At 42.8% G+C, this 17,782-nt stretch overlaps 1 protein-coding gene across 1 annotated transcript in view; it reads left to right on the plus strand.

Moving 5' to 3' along the window:
• htra3b (HtrA serine peptidase 3b) overlaps positions 1-17,782 on the plus strand; it is a 53,739-nt gene that overhangs the window by 33,127 nt on the left and 2,830 nt on the right. The window contains exons 5-7 of the mRNA XM_034164551.1: positions 7,071-7,265; positions 14,986-15,018; positions 15,117-15,231. Coding sequence (XP_034020442.1) covers positions 7,071-7,265; positions 14,986-15,018; positions 15,117-15,231 — 343 coding nt within the window. The remainder of the gene's footprint in view (positions 1-7,070; positions 7,266-14,985; positions 15,019-15,116; positions 15,232-17,782) is intronic.

The following is a 17,782-nucleotide window of genomic DNA, read 5'->3' on the forward strand; positions in this document are numbered from 1 at the left end:
CCTAGTGGGCTCTGTGCTACGGAGTCGGGGGCCTAGTGGGCTCTGTGCTACGGAGTCGGGGGCCTAGTGGGCTCTGTGCTACGGAGTCGGGGGCCTAGTGGGCTCTGTGCTACGGAGTCGGGGGCCTAGTGGGCTCTGTGCTACGGAGTCGGGGGCCTAGTGGGCTCTGTGCTACGGAGTCGGGGGCCTAGTGGGCTCTGTGCTACGGAGTCGGGGGCCTAGTGGGCTCTGTGCTACGGAGTCGGGGGCCTAGTGGGCTCTGTGTTATGCAGTCGGGCCTATTTGGCTGTGTGCTGTGGAGTCGGGGGCCTAATGGGCTGTGTGCTGTGGAGTTGGGGCCTAATGGGCTGTGTTCACATTGAGTCATGTCCAGGTTCAGAGTGTTATTAACAGGGTGGAGTTTCTGAGCTCGTACCCTCTTAGGGATGACTGGAATTTTTTTTTTTTTAATTATTATTATTATTATCATTATTTTTATTGTGCCGCTCGTACGTAAACGCCCAACTAAACAAATTTGCTGCATTGATTTTTCAGCAGAATAATTCTTCAGTGAAGTCTTAAAGTGTGAATACTGGTTCCTGGACAACATGGCAGGACTTCGATGATTACAACATCTCGCCTCAGAAAACAATATCCGTCTAGGTGAAGTTCAGGCTCTGGCTTGGAGAGCCGGACTGGGACAGAGAATGGGAGGAGTGGGAGTAAGAGGAACCCAGTCTGCAGAGCTCCACACAGATGATATCACACCATCTGTAAAGCATGTGTTCCTCCTCAGCGCTGCATCCCTGCTGCTTTCCACAACACCTCCTCCTGCCGTCTTTGAGAGGTGTTTTTACTGTATATGTGCAATATGTTGTGTGTAACTAAAACAGGCTGCAACTGGCTCGTCACCTTTTCGTGGAAGCCACAAATTTTAATTTGTTACTCGGTTTTATTTTTTTAAGACTTTTGGCAAAAAATGCATTGAGGAGATTCATTGCGTGTGTTGACATTAACTCAGTGAAACACTGTTGAGACAACTGTTATATAACATCAACCTAAACTATTTTAAAGCTCAGCTCGCTTGCCCGGCCTGTGTTTGTTCTGGCTGAGAGGAGATGCTGAAGGAGCCACTCCACCCAAATGTGTTTTTCAGATGTTTATAACAGCTGTGTGTCCACAGTTTGTGATGGTTGGACTTTTCTCATTGTCTTCTGCTGAAGGGGGAAGTTTCTTACAGTTGCCAGAAATCTGCATTTCTCGTAGCTCAGTGCTTAAGGAGCTGGACTACCCATATGTAGACCTGTGTTTGATTCCTGGTCACATGACCTGACTGTGTTGCTGTTCCGTTGCCATTGCTACGGAAAATTAGTGCTCCCAGTAGTAGTAGGCCAAAAAAGTAAAATACGGAATCCAGAGATAAGCACTGGCACCGACAGGTCTCAGGGCCTAAATAAGACTTCTTCTTCTTCTTCTTTTGAATTTGTCACAAGTATTGGCACTTTCAAACGGCAGTATCATACATTTTAACAGGGTACTCACAAACTAGGATTACCAGGCCTTGGGCCATCATCAAATCAGTTCAAGGCTTCTTGGTTGGCTTCATATAGGTCTTGTTGGGTGACATTTGGGCCCAGTTCGCAGTCATGGAGAATATATTGCATGGTTTGGTTAGGGTGACCCCATGGGCACACAGGCCTGGGATGCTAATCAAGGTGGCATTCATTGGCAAACAGAAGTACAATATTAAACTGCTCTAAAAATGTGCTCATACTAACCCACCACCCTACAGAACCATCCATGCAGACCAGTGGTCCATCTCGATGTCTTCAAGAGTAGCTATGTACCTGCTGCAATTGGTACATCGGCTGAATCATGCACAAGGACATGTATCATGTGGATGTAGTGCTGCATTTAATGTTCCCTAAAGAGTAGGGGGTTTCTTAATTTTTCATTTAAAGGAAAAGAAAACCCACTGATAATTTATGATTGGGTTGGTAGATTATGATATTGAGAGCCCATATGAAAAGTCGTAGGCATATGTGATTATTTATGTTAAAGGTAAGAGCGTTTTTGTATGGCTAGGCGGCCATGCCGTCTGCTGTAACATTGATGTGTAACATCACAACTCCACCAGTATACTTCAGTACACCAGTACTCTTCAGTATAGAAGGGGCAAAGCAAGAAAGCGGCAAACACCATCCCGGATTGGTATCGGGTTGCGATACGACGTAATTCATGGATTGGAATTTCCCAATCCAACCTGTGGGATTTTCTGATACTGGAGAGAAACAACGTCTGTGAAACCTCTCATGCTGTCTGCTCTCTGCTGTTTACTGCTGAACAACAGGAGAGAAGGGGGAGTGGGAAATTTCTGTGCTGAATGCGAGCCGTTTCTTCCGCGAGCCCTCACCAGAGATGAGGTTTAATACACCGGTAATGGCAAATTTCTGCCCGGCTCTCGGGTTCAAATGGTCTGTGCCGCAGAGCACAGACTTTCCAAAAAACTGAACTGAATTGTTACTAAAAATCCTCCGCTTGAACGTCCTGAGGCTGTGAAGCTGCAGCTCGGAGCACAGCTCAAGAGGACAGCCGAACAGAGATTCACTTTCTCTCTGATGAGCGCCCCTGCTGATACATTTAGAAATTTAGTTTATTTTACAGTTGAAAGGCTTCATGTTTGCGCAGCAGGAAAACGTTGAGCGAGGGAGAGGGAGAGAGACAGAGAGAGTGAGAGAAGGGAGAGAGGACTTTTACATCAGCATGGGTTCACCATTTGTAGCTTTCTGTGCTCATACTACGTCACAGCAGCGCCGCAAGCGATCCGGGGTTTTTTTTTCTGATTGGTTAAAAATGTGTCAATAGCGGCATTTATGAAATTGTCGAATTCTGCTTAAATGCCAGCTTTTGTAGGCTGATATTTCAGTTGTAAGAGCTCCTTATTTTCATTGATATTCATCAATTGTAAGTTTATAGCACAGTCTATCTTCCCAGCTGTATTTTATCAGTGGGTTTTCTTTTCCTTTAACACTGGCATTAGGTTTCTCTGAAGACTCCCTGGGTACTGCTGGAATGAGTAAAACATCCAGATGTTGTCTTAGATCGCTGAATTGAAGAAGACTGTCTGATGAAAGGTGAAACATCTTCTAGAAACTTGAGTAAGGCCGGTTCATACACCTTCATATACTAAGCTGTACCTCAACCTGTATGGTTGGGAAGCTTCACACACATCATAGATCACGTTTTCCAGGTCTCAGCCATTCCTTAAAACCAAAAGCACCAGGACTAGACTTGGACCTTCATCCTCCTTCAAAGATATCAGTGTCAACCAAGACCTCTTTCAGCAATACCATGACTCACAAGAGCATCTTTCAGCATCATAGGGTCCACTTCCAAAGATATGAATCTCACTCCTGATGTATTTACTGCCAAAGTCAGTGGGTCTCTCAAGAAGTTGGACACTCTTGCCACGTATAGATATACCTCTCTTTGTAAAGTTGTAAAGTAGATAGTAGGAGTAGTCCAGACATCCCCAACCACATCCTCCAGCTCCTCTTCAGGAATCCGAGGATGTTCTCAGACAAGGTGGGGCAAATAATTCCTCCAGCATGTTCTTGGTCTTCCCTAAGGTCTCCATACAGGTGGATCAACCCAGCAACATCCAATAAGTAACTGTCCCAGAATGCACCAGAGGTCATGTTCAGAAGAAGACATCATTGGCAAAAAAAAAAAAATAGCAATGCAAATTGAGGCACAGTTTGTGGATCTGGACTCAAGTACAGTGCATAGTACTACTGCTGGACTTTGGGGTCAAGCATACTCAGATCCAGGCCAGAGTCCCCGGTGTTGGGAAAAATATATCACTTTTTTTTATTTTAGACAACACTGTTAAAGCAGTGCTTTAAAAGTGTAGTAAATGATTTTCTGCCACTAGCTTCAGTTTATCAGGACAAAAACAAAGCTTTCCTCCTCTGCCACTCAGCCACATTCCTCCCTCCTGCCTCGTCCCACCTGAATGAACGAGGTGGTGGTTGGAGGGGCCGTAGGTGCAGAATGGCAGCCACGCTTCTGTCACAAGATGAAAAAAGTTTTGGAAATTTAAAAAACAAGTCAGCCTCATGTGGCATGAAGCCAGTACATTCTGAGTGCCAGTCCCTGGCCCAGATAAATGAGGAGGACAGAAGGAGGCAGGGTGTTAATCTTAAAGTTTGTCAACTCTCAGCCACATGGGTTGTGCAGCCTCTACACTCTGAATGCTGGTTCCAAGCCCACAAAGATGAGTAGGGTTGTGTCAGGAAGTGCATCAGGCGTAAACAAGCCAAAAAGTAAAAACCAATGAAACATACAGAGTACAAATCGAAATTCCATACTGGCTCAGTCGAGGCCCGGGTTAACAACAACCACCACTGGTGCCATTGCCCAATAGGGTGCTGGCAGAAATTTGGCTGCTGGGCGAAGAAGTAGTAAAGGAGGAGAACGTAAGAGACTGTAAGGTGGTGACGGGAGAGGGTAGCTAAACAGCATAGGATGGTGGTTTGTAGGATGACATTAGAGGTGAAGAAGAGGGTGAGAGCTCAACAAAGGATTAGATGTTGAAAGCTGAAGGAGGAAGACTGAAATTCAATGAGCAGGTGAGGCAGCCACTGGATGGAGGGGAAGAAATTTTGGACAACTGGAAAAGTACTGCAGATGTGGTGAGGGAGACAGCTAGGAACATACTCGGAGTGACATCTGGACAGTGTAAGGAAGACAAGGAGACTTGGTGGTGGAATGAAGATGTCCAAGAAAGCATAAGGAGAAAGAGGTTGGTGAAAAAGAACTGTGATAGTCAGAGAGATGAAGGAAGTAGACAGGAAAACAAGGAGATGCTGCATAAAGTGAAAAGAGAAGTGGCAAAAAGCTAATACCCCATCACACATAGCCGGAATCATGCAGGATGGCGTCGGAATTATGAATCGGTGCACATCCGAAACGTCTCGGATACTTTGTCCAAGTGTGATGCACTGGGACACAATCTCGAGTGTGATGCATGTGTTCAAAACTTACCAGGTGCTGTCGAGATGGGACACCTATCTGACGGCAGTCGTGCAGTCTGAGGACCATCTAACCGCAATTTACACATTCTGATGGCATCATGATAAGAATTATGAATTATTATCATGTACAGTGAATGTGAACAGTGACTATCAAACCGAAAGCACCGTGTGCTACTGTGCGCACGCAGCCGCAATTTTAAACAGTTATATCCACAGTAGACCTTACAATACAGATATTTGTCAATGCCTTCCCATGGGCGACATAAATAATGTGAATTATTGTCGCCATCATAACACGGGCAGCTGTGTCTCTCTGTCATGCACAGTAGCGCGTCATTGCACGTGTCGGGCTCAGAGCTGGATGGATGTCACGCTGTAATATATGATCAGATTTTAACTCTGTAGGTGATATGACATGGAACATGTGCCAAGCCGTTACACCATTAATAAACATGGATCTCACCTCCAACAGCGGTCCAGAAGTGTTTCACAGCGCATGTGGACGTGAAGCCAGCAGCCTGCGGTTAAAATCCTCTCATCCAAAAGAAAAAAAATTAATTTCATGTGATAATCTTGCCATTGCGGTGTCAGAGTTACTTTATGCTCCTGAATTGGGCAAACAAGAAAAAATAAAGTTCCCTGGAAAGACGCTCCATCTGAGGGACAGCATGGCCAACTGCATGTGCCAACACACGTGTGCACCACGCGCATGCTTAGTGGCCTATGCAGCGTTATGCATTCACACACACACACGGCTGAGTGATTTGCAGCCCCACGTGTGTGCGGCTCGTGCGCCATGCACATGCGCTCATGTACACGTGAGGAACACAGTGCTCCGGCCCCGTGTCTGCCATCCAGACATTTGGAGATCGGGCAGTCTGCAGTGCCTTTTATGGCCATCTGACAGCAGTCTGTGTCATCTGTATACGCTCTGGATACGATCTGACAGGTGTGGACGAGGCAGTCTGTCTGCACTCTGACACTGCTGACCACACCTCTTTTCCTCCCGACTGCATCAGATTATGGCAATGTGTGACTGGAGCTTAAGGAAAAGGTATATTGTGAGCTGTATAATAAGTTGAATGGGAAGGAAGGAGAAAAGGACTTGTACCGATTGGCCAGACAAAGGGAGAGAGCTGGAAAGGATGTGAGGCAGGTTAGAGTGGTAAAAGATGCAGATGGGAATGTGCTGACAAGTGAGGAGAGTGTGTTGAGAGAAGTGGAGGGAATATTTTGAGGAGCTGGTGAATGAAGAAACTGAGAGAGAAAAGGCTGGATGATGTGGTGACAGTCAATCAGGAAATGCAAGAGATTAGTAAGGATGGAGGGCAGCGATGAGGAGGATGAAGACTGGAAACATTCCAGTGGAGGCATGGAAATGTCTTAAAGAGATGGCAGTGGAGTTTCTAACCAGATTGTTTAATAAAATTTTGGAAAGTGAGACGATGCCTGAACAGTTGAGACAAAGTTCCTAGTTCCTGCTTCGAAGAACAAGAGTGATGTGCAGAGCTGCAGTAACTACAGAAGCATAGAGTTGATCAGCTACAGCATGAAGTTATGGGAAAGAGTAGTAGAAGCTAGGCATAGGAAATACGTATGTTGTACGGCTTAGAGACAGTGACACTAACAAAAAGACAGGAGGCAGATGTGAAGATGTTATGATTGTCTTTGACAGTGAAGAGATTAAGATTAGGAATGAACATGTCAGAGGGACAGCTCAGGTGGGATGGTTTGGAGACAAAGTCAGAGAAGCTAGACTGAGATGGTTTGGACATGTGCAGAGGAGAGACCCAGGGTATATAGGGAAAAGCATGCTTTCGTCCCTTTTGCGCTCTTGATTCTCAGGCTATTTGGTGATGGGAAGAGTCAAAAGCTCATTCATCAACATTTTCTCGACAAATTGTGACTTTGTGGTTTTTTTATTCTCCTTCGTTCAGGAATCGTCCTTGCTGTGAGACTGGCCATGAGGAAATTAGTATTGCACCATTAACCGTCTTTGCTACATTGTGTAAACTGTTCTGTACATGTTGATCTTTGATTTTTTTTTTTTCTCAGGTGAAGCTTCCGGTATTGTTTCTCGGCCGCAGTGCAGACCTGAGGCCTGGAGAGTTTGTCGTTGCTATTGGCAGCCCTTTTGCCCTCCAGAACACGGTGACCACTGGCATCGTCAGCACTGCTCAGCGAGATGGCAAAGAACTGGGCCTCAGGGACTCTGATATGGACTACATTCAGACAGACGCCATTATCAATGTGAGAATTACACATTAAAACTTGTACAAGAATAATCATCAGTTGAAAATATACAGTGACAAAATTTGAAACACTCCAAAGATCAGTTGCTCAGCAGGTTGCTCTTGAACAAAAAGGTTATGGATCCAATCTCAGGTGTACCCCGTCTATGGAATAGAACACTGAGTTCCAAATGGACATGTTCTGCGACCCTCATTTCTCTACTGAAGGACATAGAAGATGAATGACTTCTTACTAGGGGTTGGGGCAAATACTTCACCTAGCAATCCACCACTTCTTTCTCATTGCATGTCAGAAAAGATTGATGCTGACACCCCGCACGAAAGGGTTTTTCCATCAATCTCATTGAAAACAAGAAGTCATTTACTGTGTCATGCATGCCACCAAGTGAATGCACTATAAGAAGTGCTTTTTTGGGATTGTCTATGTCGTATTTTTGTAGAATCAGCGATCCGAAGCACTTGCAGAACTGCAACAGTGGTGCAGGGCAGATTCAGCATCCAAAACAGACATCCTTTATTGGTAGCATTTGTTTTTTTTTAACCTCCATTTGAACCCACCACAGGCATCTCAGAGGAAGTAGTTGTCCTCGGTGTGCAGTGCAGCTTTCTTATGGAGCTAAATCCAGGCCAAAAGATTTGTAATCTGAAAATAAAAAAAGATTGAAAAAATAAATTTTGAAACTGAAAATTCAGTGTTTGTTCTTGAATTTTATAATCATTTAAAAAGTATTACCAAAATAAAAATAAGTGTAAGATATATATTTTTCAGTTTAAATAAATTTTTGATTCAGCTCTGTAACTGTTTTGATCAAATAATTTATTTTCATTCATATTTCTTTTTTCACCTTCAAATCTTTTTTTCACTTTCACATCTTATTTTTTCAGTTTCAAACTTTTGGCTCCGTTCTGGCGTGGGAGGGCGTGGCTTCGATTGAGAGGGGCGTGGAATTGTGAGTGACAGGAGAGCAATCAGTCCTTTCTCTCCACTGTATTGTCTTGATACCTATAAATAAAGTGATGCTAAAGATGTCTGTTACAAGTAATTCTAGACCACTCTTGGTCATTTTGATGTTTAAAAACTGGAAAAAATGCAAGATTGTAAAGTTTAACACCTATACCTAAAAAAAACGATGTGTCCCAAAGAAAGACTGTGCACGCAGCGCAGCATCACCGCATGAAAATGAGGCAGGTCGCTCATTTTACAGGCTGCAGTGAAGTGTTACGAGCTTTCTAAGTGACACACAGAGAGACCTGGCTCAGCAGATCTGAAGGAAGCTTTAATATGGACAGAACCAAGCAGACCGGTGTGAAGGAGCCTCACCGTTACAGGCCCAGCACCGTGGCGCTGAGAGATCCGCCGCTACCAGAATCCACAAGCTGCCCTTCCAGCACCTGGTGAGAGAAATCGCTCAGGACTTCAAGACCGACCTCCACTTTCAGAGCTCCGCTGTGATGCTCTGCAGGAGGCCAGCGAGGCTGACCTGGTCGGCAGCTTGTGGATCAGCAGCTCGGTGGATTTCTGGTAGCGGTGGATCTCTCTCAACGCCTCAGTGCCGGGCCTGTAACGGTGAGGCTTTGGGCCAATACAGTAATTCTATACAAAAATAATGACAGTATTTTAAGACGTGAAACCTTAAGCTGTTCTTTTATTCACAACTAAGGAGTGGCCTTCCCTAGCTGTAGGTTTGTCTAATGAGCAGCCCCCTAAATGTCACAACAAGTTAAAGTAAAATATGATTTGCTTATTCAGTGGTGGGCACACTTCCGATAATCCGATAACAGATAATTATCAATCAATCAATCAATCAGTTTTTTTATATAGCGCCAAATCACAACAAACAGTTGCCCCAAGGCGCTTTATATTGTAAGGCAAGGCCATACAATAATTATGTAAAACCCCAACGGTCAAAATGACCCCCTGTGAGCAAGCACTTGGCTATAGTGGGAAGGAAAAACTCCCTTTTAACAGGAAGAAACCTCCAGCAGAACCAGGCTCAGGGAGGGGCAGTCCTCTGCTGGGACTGGTTGGGGCTGAGGGAGAGAACCAGGAAAAAGACATGCTGTGGAGGGGAGCAGAGATCAATCACTAATGATTAAATGCAGAGTGGTGCATACAGAGCAAAAAGAGAAAGAAACAGTGCATCATGGGAACCCCCCAGCAGTCTACGTCTATAGCAGCATAACTAAGGGATGGTTCAGGGTCACCTGATCCAGCCCTAACTATAAGCTTTAGCAAAAAGGAAAGTTTTAAGCCTAATCTTAAAAGTAGAGAGGGTGTCTGTCTCCCTGATCTGAATTGGGAGCTTGTTCCACAGGAGAGGAGCCTGAAAGCTGAAGGCTCTGCCTCCCATTCTACTCTTACAAACCCTAGGAACTACAAGTAAGCCTGCAGTCTGAGAGCGAAGCGCTCTATTGGGGTGATATGGTACTACGAGGTCCCTAAGATAAGATAGGACCTGATTATTCAAAACCTTATAAGTAAGAAGAAGAATTTTAAATTCTATTCTAGAATTAACAGGAAGCCAATGAAGAGAGGCCAATATGGGTGAGATATGCTCTCTCCTTCTAGTCCCCGTCAGTACTCTAGCTGCAGCATTTTGAATTAACTGAAGGCTTTTTAGGGAACTTTTAGGACAACCTGATAATAATGAATTACAATAGTCCAGCCTAGAGGAAATAAATGCATGAATTAGTTTTTCAGCATCACTCTGAGACAAGACCTTTCTGATTTTAGAGATATTGCGTAAATGCAAAAAAGCAGTCCTACATATTTGTTTAATATGCGCTTTGAATGACATATCCTGATCAAAAATGACTCCAAGATTTCTCACAGTATTACTAGAGGTCAGGGTAATGCCATCCAGAGTAAGGATCTGGTTAGACACCATGTTTCTAAGATTTGTGGGGCCAAGTACAATAACTTCAGTTTTATCTGAGTTTAAAAGCAGGAAATTAGAGGTCATCCATGTCTTTATGTCTGTAAGACAATCCTGCAGTTTAGCTAATTGGTGTGTGTCCTCTGGCTTCATGGATAGATAAAGCTGGGTATCATCTGCGTAACAATGAAAATTTAAGCAATACCGTCTAATAATACTACCTAAGGGAAGCATGTATAAAGTGAATAAAATTGGTCCTAGCACAGAACCTTGTGGAACTCCATAATTAACTTTAGTCTGTGAAGAAGATTCCCCATTTACATGAACAAATTGTAATCTATTAGACAAATATGATTCAAACCACCGCAGCTCAGTGCCTTTAATGCCTATGGCATGCTCTAATCTCTGTAATAAAGTTTTATGGTCAAGAGTATCAAAAGCAGCACTGAGGTCCAACAGAACAAGCACAGAGATGAGTCCACTGTCCGAGGCCATAAGAAGATCATTTGTAACCTTCACTAATGCTGTTTCTGTACTATGATGAATTCTAAAACCTGACTGAAACTCTTCAAATAGACCATTCCTCTGCAGATGATCAGTTAGCTGTTTTACAACTACCCTTTCAAGAATTTTTGAGAGAAAAGGAAGGTTGGAGATTGGCCTATAATTAGCTAAGATAGCTGGGTCAAGTGATGGCTTTTTAAGTAATGGTTTAATTACTGCCACCTTAAAAGCCTGTGGTACATAGTCAACTAACAAAGATAGATTGATCATATTTAAGATCGAAGCATTAAATAATGGTAGGGCTTCCTTGAGCAGCCTGGTAGGAATGGGGTCTAATAAACATGTTGATGGTTTGGATGAAGTAACTAATGAAAATAACTCAGAACAATCGGAGAGAAAGAGTCTAACCAAATACCGGCATCACTGAAAGCAGCCAAAGATAACGATACGTCTTTGGGATGGTTATGAGTAATTTTTTCTCTAATAGTTAAAATTTTGTTAGCAAAGAAAGTCATGAAGTCATTACTAGTTAAAGTTAATGGAATACTCAGCTCAATAGAGCTCTGACTCTTTGTCAGCCTGGCTACAGTGCTGAAAAGAAACCTGGGGTTGTTCTTATTTTCTTCAATTAGTGATGAGTAGAAAGATGTCCTACTTTTACGGAGGGCTTTTTTATAGAGCAACAGACTCTTTTTCCAGGCTAAGTGAAGATCTTCTAAATTAGTGAGATGCCATTTCCTCTCCAACTTACGGGTTATCTGCTTTAAGCTACGAGTTTGTGAGTTATACCACGGAGTCAGACACTTCTGATTTAAAGCTCTCTTTTTCAGAGGAGCTACAGCATCCAAAGTTGTCTTCAATGAGGATGTAAAACTATTGACGAGATAGTCTATCTCACTTACAGAGTTTAGGTAGCTACTCTGCACTGTGTTGGTATAAAACTACAGAGTCCGACATTGTTTTTGCAAAGTTACACACCGATTCAATGTTAATTTTAGTGACCTCCGATTGGCGTAACCGGGTGTCATTACTGCCGACGTGAATTACAATCTTACCAAATTTACGCTTAGCCTTAGCCAGCAGTTTCAAATTTTCTTCAATGTCGCCTGCTCTGGCCCCCGGAAGACAATTGACTATGGTTGCTGGTGTCGCTAACTTCACATTTCTCAAAACAGAGTCGCCAATAACCAGAGTTTGATCCTCGGCGGGTGTGTCGTCGAGTGGGGAAAAACGGTTAGAAATGTGAACGGGTTGGCGGTGTACACGGGGCTTCTGTTTAGAACTACGCTTCCTCCTCACAGTCACCCAGTCGGCCTGCTTTCCTGGCTGCTCGGTATCCGCCAGGGGGTAACTAACGGCGGCTAAGCTAACGAAAACATTATCTTCGATAATGTTTTCGTTATCGGATTATCTTTTTAGATAACTTTAAAAACCATTATCAGACTATCTTCCGATGAATTGTCCTCTGATAACTTTTAGACCGATAAGGCAGTAAACCCAGCTGAACAACAGCAAACATTTTTAAAATTAGTTGAGACCTACCTGTTAAAAGTTTCTTAACAGATGTATATAGTTCTACCCTCTGCAAACAGTAGAGCGATACTTCCAGGAAAAACCACTCTACCTCTGCAGGCAAAAGAGAACTAGTCACCAAAAAAAAACAAAAAAAGAAAATTTAAAATTACTGTCATGTCTTAAGTTTTATAATGTGCTAATTTTTAAGGTTTTGTGAGCACATGCTGAGCCCAGCAGTGCATTATGGGTAGGACAGGGTGTTCACGACAGGACAAATGCATTTCAGACACTCTGTTCAGGCTCCACGGACAGCAGCATTAAACTCTAGTGCCTAAAACTCTCGTGAATATATTCTCTGGGTTTATAAACGTTATTGTATTTGAGTTTGTTAAATTCCACGCATCTTAAATGTAGCAGACGGATTATCTGGGATTTTGTTTTGGAAAGATTTCAAGGCCTCTACTGCCATCTACTGGCCAGTGGTGTTCATGGCAGTATTCGCCCTAAGTGCTAAGCATCTGGGCACCAGTAGATGGCAGTGTTGTCAAATCAACTTTTTGGCTTTGCAAATGGATTTTTCTTTTTTTTTTTAACAAATTAAGTTTAAAAACAAAACAAAACAACAACAACAAAAACATTACAAGACAGCTCTGCGGTGTTTGCACAGGCACAGTGCGAGTGGTTGGACATTTGATTTTCATTGGACCATACGATCGGCGATCAGGAGGTCAGATGTTAAACGCAGCTTGTTACTCCATGTACACTACACGATGCAGGACGCGCGATTAACCTGAAACTCGGTCCAAAAAATTCTCTCGCACAGTGTAAAGCCAACATTTATGTGTCAACAATATTGACTGCACGTTTTACAACGTCATAAAACGTGCGCACATTCTCTCCACATGTAAAACATTTTGCGATGACACTTCCAGGGCTCCATAAAAATGCCTGTTTTTACAAATAAAAATGGAATATTTTACAAAAGCACATTTATCTCAATTATCTGTAAACACCAACACACGACACACGTCACATTAACGTGTTGGTTTACATAATGAATGATTGAACCAATCAGTGTTTAGCAGAGGCACATTTTACCCAGAATCCTTTGCGATCTGTCTGTGTGTGTTACAAAACCTCAGAATTAGTGCATTATTCAACATTAAAAGATATGTTATATTTTAACTTTGTACAAATGACAGAATTGACATTAATGGAGTTATTCTATCAGTATTCACACAAAACGCCCACAGTCAGGATGCCTTTATTTTTCAAGACCTCCGCCTTACCGGAGCATTGTGACTGGTAGAGAGCTGGCTTTGTGACTGTTCTCAGAGTGCTTCAGTGCTGTAGCTGTGTAGCTTCCAGCAGGGGGCAGCATGTTCAAACATAGAAATGCTGACTCGTTTGAGTCTTTTGTCGCTTCCAAAAGTGATCGTTCTGTTAAAACTCAAATTCAGCTTGTTAGTAGTTGCAAATGTACCAGAGACAACACTGGAATTTATCAGTTATCTGTAACATCCGATACATTTTTGGGTGGTTTATCAGTTTATCTTTATCAAAGATAACTTTTCAGTTATCTGACTATCTGTTATTGAAGATAATTTTTTGGTTATCTGTGCCCATCACTGTGCTTATTGGGACTGGTTTACCTTTTGCTGTCATACAATATTTTATTAATGTTTTGACTGAGAGTTATTATTTAATGGCAAATACGAGGTCTGTTAGAAAAGTATCGGACTTTTTTATTTTTTTCAAAAACCTGATGGATTTGAATCACGTGTGCTTGCATGAGCAAACCTTGAACCTTTGTGCGCATGCGTGAATTTTTTCATGCCTGTTGGTTGCGTCATTTGCTTGTAAGCAGCCTTTGTGTGAGGATGGGTGGAGTCTCTTGTTGTTTTTTCTTTGCAAGGAAATGGCGGACCAACTGGAGCAGCACGACTGCATCAAATTTTGCCAGAAACTGGGCGACAGCCAGGTGGAAACCATTAAGATTATTCAATCAGATCTTCCGAATGGTGGAAGAGTTGGGCATGTCACAACATGTCCTGTGAGACTTCAACACGAAGGCGCTTTTGCTGCGCCATCAGCTTCATGCCGATGAATTTCACCGCCACTCTTTTCATGGCAAAATCTTCTGTCACAGCGGAATGTGCCGAAAAAGTGCTGATGTCCACCTCTTCCGCAATTTCTCGGATAGTCACACGACGGTCCCACATCATCACAGCGTTCACTTTGGAATGATCTGGTCATTTCAGCATGTTGATGGCCGCCCGGAGCGCGTCTTGCTCTCCACCGTTGTGCGGGCGTCTTTAAACTGGTTGTACCGCTCCTTAATCTGTGTGATGCCCATAGCGTCGTCACCGAAAGCCGTCTGAATAATCTGAATGGTTTCCACCTGGCTGTCACCCAGTTTCTGGCAAAATTTGATGCAGTCGCGCTGCTCCAGTTGTTCCGCCATTTCCTTGCAAAGAAAAAACGACGAGAGACTCCACCCATCCTCACACAAAGGCTGCTTACAAGCAAATGACGCAATTGACAGGCGTGAAAAAATTCACGCATGCACACGAAGGTTCAAGGTTGGCTCATGCAAGCACACGTGATTCAAATCCATCAGGTTTTTGAAAAAAATAAAAAGGTCGGATACTTTTCTAACAGACCTCGTACTGTTAATGTGGTAAAATTTTAAAACACGTAGCGATCACCAGGTTCCAGTTTTAAGCGATCCAGCACACTAGAACAAAGGATATACTCATGAGTATTTTACTTAAAAATATCGCTTGTACCAATGAAAAAGGTTTTATGTGTTTTTATTTGCAGTATGGGAATTCAGGAGGACCTCTTGTCAATTTGGTAAGTTTTAAGTTTTCTAGCTTGTGACTTCTATAAAATAGCAGTTGTACTTCAACGTAGTAATACATAGTGCCGCCTGCTATGTTTGTGTGTTTGAGGACGGGGAGGTTATTGGCATCAACACCCTGAAGGTTGCGGCTGGAATCTCATTTGCTATTCCCTCGGACAGGATCACTGGTTTCCTCAATGATTCTCTGGACAAATACAGCAAAGGTGCAAACAACACGCTTCCAGAACATGAAAAAACAGTTTGAGAAAGAACGTTATTGAAAACAGGGGTCATCTACAGGAAGAACAAAGCAAGACAGAAGGTTGATGCTCAGTGTGATATTATTAGACAAGGTTTGATAGCGGTCAGGTCCAGGTGGGTGTCAGTGAAAAACATAGTTCAAAAGGTGCAAAGAAAAAAAAATAGTCCACAAGGAATTCGTTAATGTAGCCAACTGTACTACTCAGGAGACTGAATACTCTGGCAAGGATGTGTTGAAGGACCAGGGCTGGTTTACTGCCAGGATCATCATCAGCTCTGGTCTTGCAGGTGACAGACTGCTCCTCCCCAAGTGCAGAAGCAACGGACTGAAAAACTCCTTTGTCCCTCAGTTCATCAGACTGTACAACTCCTCACTCGGGCGGAGGAGGAGTAACAGAAAGACAGAGGACGGGAATGAGAGGAACAGTAGTAGCCAGTAAACCAGTATTGATCAATAATGTGTTTTTTGCAAATTGTGAAAACTGTTTTTTTCTTTTTTACTTTCACTTTTGATACTCTGTGTGCTTCCATACAATGCTGCTGGAACCTCAATTTCCCTGAGGGAGTCTTCCCAAAGGATCAACAAAATTCTATCTAATCTAATCAGAACATTCGCCTTTCATGCTGTCCACATCTTTGGAAACTGTTGCTTGGTATGTTTGACGCTGATTTGAATCTCTACCTCGTTTCCTGATTTGCAAAAAAACTGTTGCCACATGACCGCCGTGTGTACCCTGACCATGAATCTTCCATTTGCTGACACCTTCAAGTGTGCCGTGTTTTTGTTGACTGGTATTCTGTTGCCAACAGATGCCTTTCTCTGCTGCAGCCACCAAGAAGAATGAAATAAATAAGTTGTTTTTAGCCCCTCATGTTGTTCTCTGCTCTGAGGTCACAGTCATGCTAAAAAAAAAAAGACTCTTACATTGAGCAAAACCACAGAAATTTTTTCCATGGAGATGATGCTTCCAAGATGAATTGGAATTTTGCTGCTTAGATTTGACCTTCTTAATTTATTGTTGAGATTAGTCAACTAGTTGGCGACTAATCGACTGCATTCATTCATTCATTTTCTGCCTCATATCTGGGTCCAGGTCACAGTGGCAGTAGACCAAGCAGCTCACTCCACACGACCCTATCCTTGGCCAAGTCCACGAAGAGTTCCTGCGGGATCCTGAGGTGTTCCTAAATCCTGCTGGGAAATATAATCCCTACAGAGTGTCTGGGTCTTCTCAGGGGCGTCCTCCTGATTGACCAAGCCTGGAAGACCTCCCAAGGGAGGTGACCAGGGGTCATCTCACTAGTTGCCCCATCTACCTCAGCAAAGTAGCCGTGGCTCTACTCTGAGTCCCTCCTGGATATTCTAGCCTCAGTCAACTAAAGATTTTTCAATAATCGTCAGACCAAGTCTAAACAACATCATTTGAAGAGTTTAGAAGAACCTTTATTGTCATTGTACATACATATATACAATGAAATTTGTTCTCTGCATTTAACCTGTCCTAATTAGTTAGACACAAGCCAACCACTAGGAGCAGTGGACAGCCTCAGTCCGGCACCAGAGGACCAACTCCAGATGTATAGGCCATGGGGCAAAATCTGTCCGGGGCTTAGTTTTTGAGTTCATAGTGACTTTCAAGGGGCAAAAGAATTCCACTTGATTTTGATCTGTAGTAGTCAGGACTATCAGAAAATGCAAAGTTCCCACAAAAATAGTTGCTCCTTAGTTAGTAATTAGCCGTTAATTAGCGGCGTATCCATGAGATGTGAAAATGCCTAAAAAATACAAGGAATGACTTAAAATCAATAGATGACATTTTATTCACATTTTAAAGTAACAGTGAAGTGTCGTAGAGATGTATCACAACAACTCAACATATTATGTACTACGGAGGTAAAAGGCTGCCCCCTGGTGGTGAAGGACACAGTGAACTTCCCAATTATTAGTAAATGTTCATTATACATTGGTATAAACTGACAGTAGACATATCATTCCACAGACCCTGAAGCAAGGTGGATATTACATTATTGGAAATCAGGGATATGCTCCAAAATGCCCCTGGACAAAATTATGGTGTACCAAAATCAGAAGAATTTTCCAAGAAAAAAATTTCTGTTTTTTTCCCGCCATGGCAGAAAAACATTGCATCAAGAAATGATTAATGGAAAAAGACATAGCTTCTGCTAGAAACAGTTTGCCAATAATTTTTTGTAGATTTCTGGTGAATTCTCAAATCAAATAAAAATATTTCACATTGCAAAAGCCATATAACCTCTCAAAGGGTGGGTCAGAATGGTAAATTAAGTTGAAATGGGCAACTCTTTAGTGCTGAATTGTTGAGTAATGAGTAAAAGTTTAGCACTGAGTTGCTCCTCCTGACCATGTCTTTATTCATCATCATCTGAATCAGAGTCGGATTCTGAATCAGATGCTCTCTCACTTTCTGGTTTCCTGTTTGTACAAATCTCAGGTAGACATATGCACAAGTCAGTGCACGGTAAACTCATTTTGCT

Source organism: Thalassophryne amazonica, chromosome 23 (assembly GCF_902500255.1).
Source record: "Thalassophryne amazonica chromosome 23, fThaAma1.1, whole genome shotgun sequence".
NCBI lineage: Eukaryota > Metazoa > Chordata > Actinopteri > Batrachoidiformes > Batrachoididae > Thalassophryne > Thalassophryne amazonica.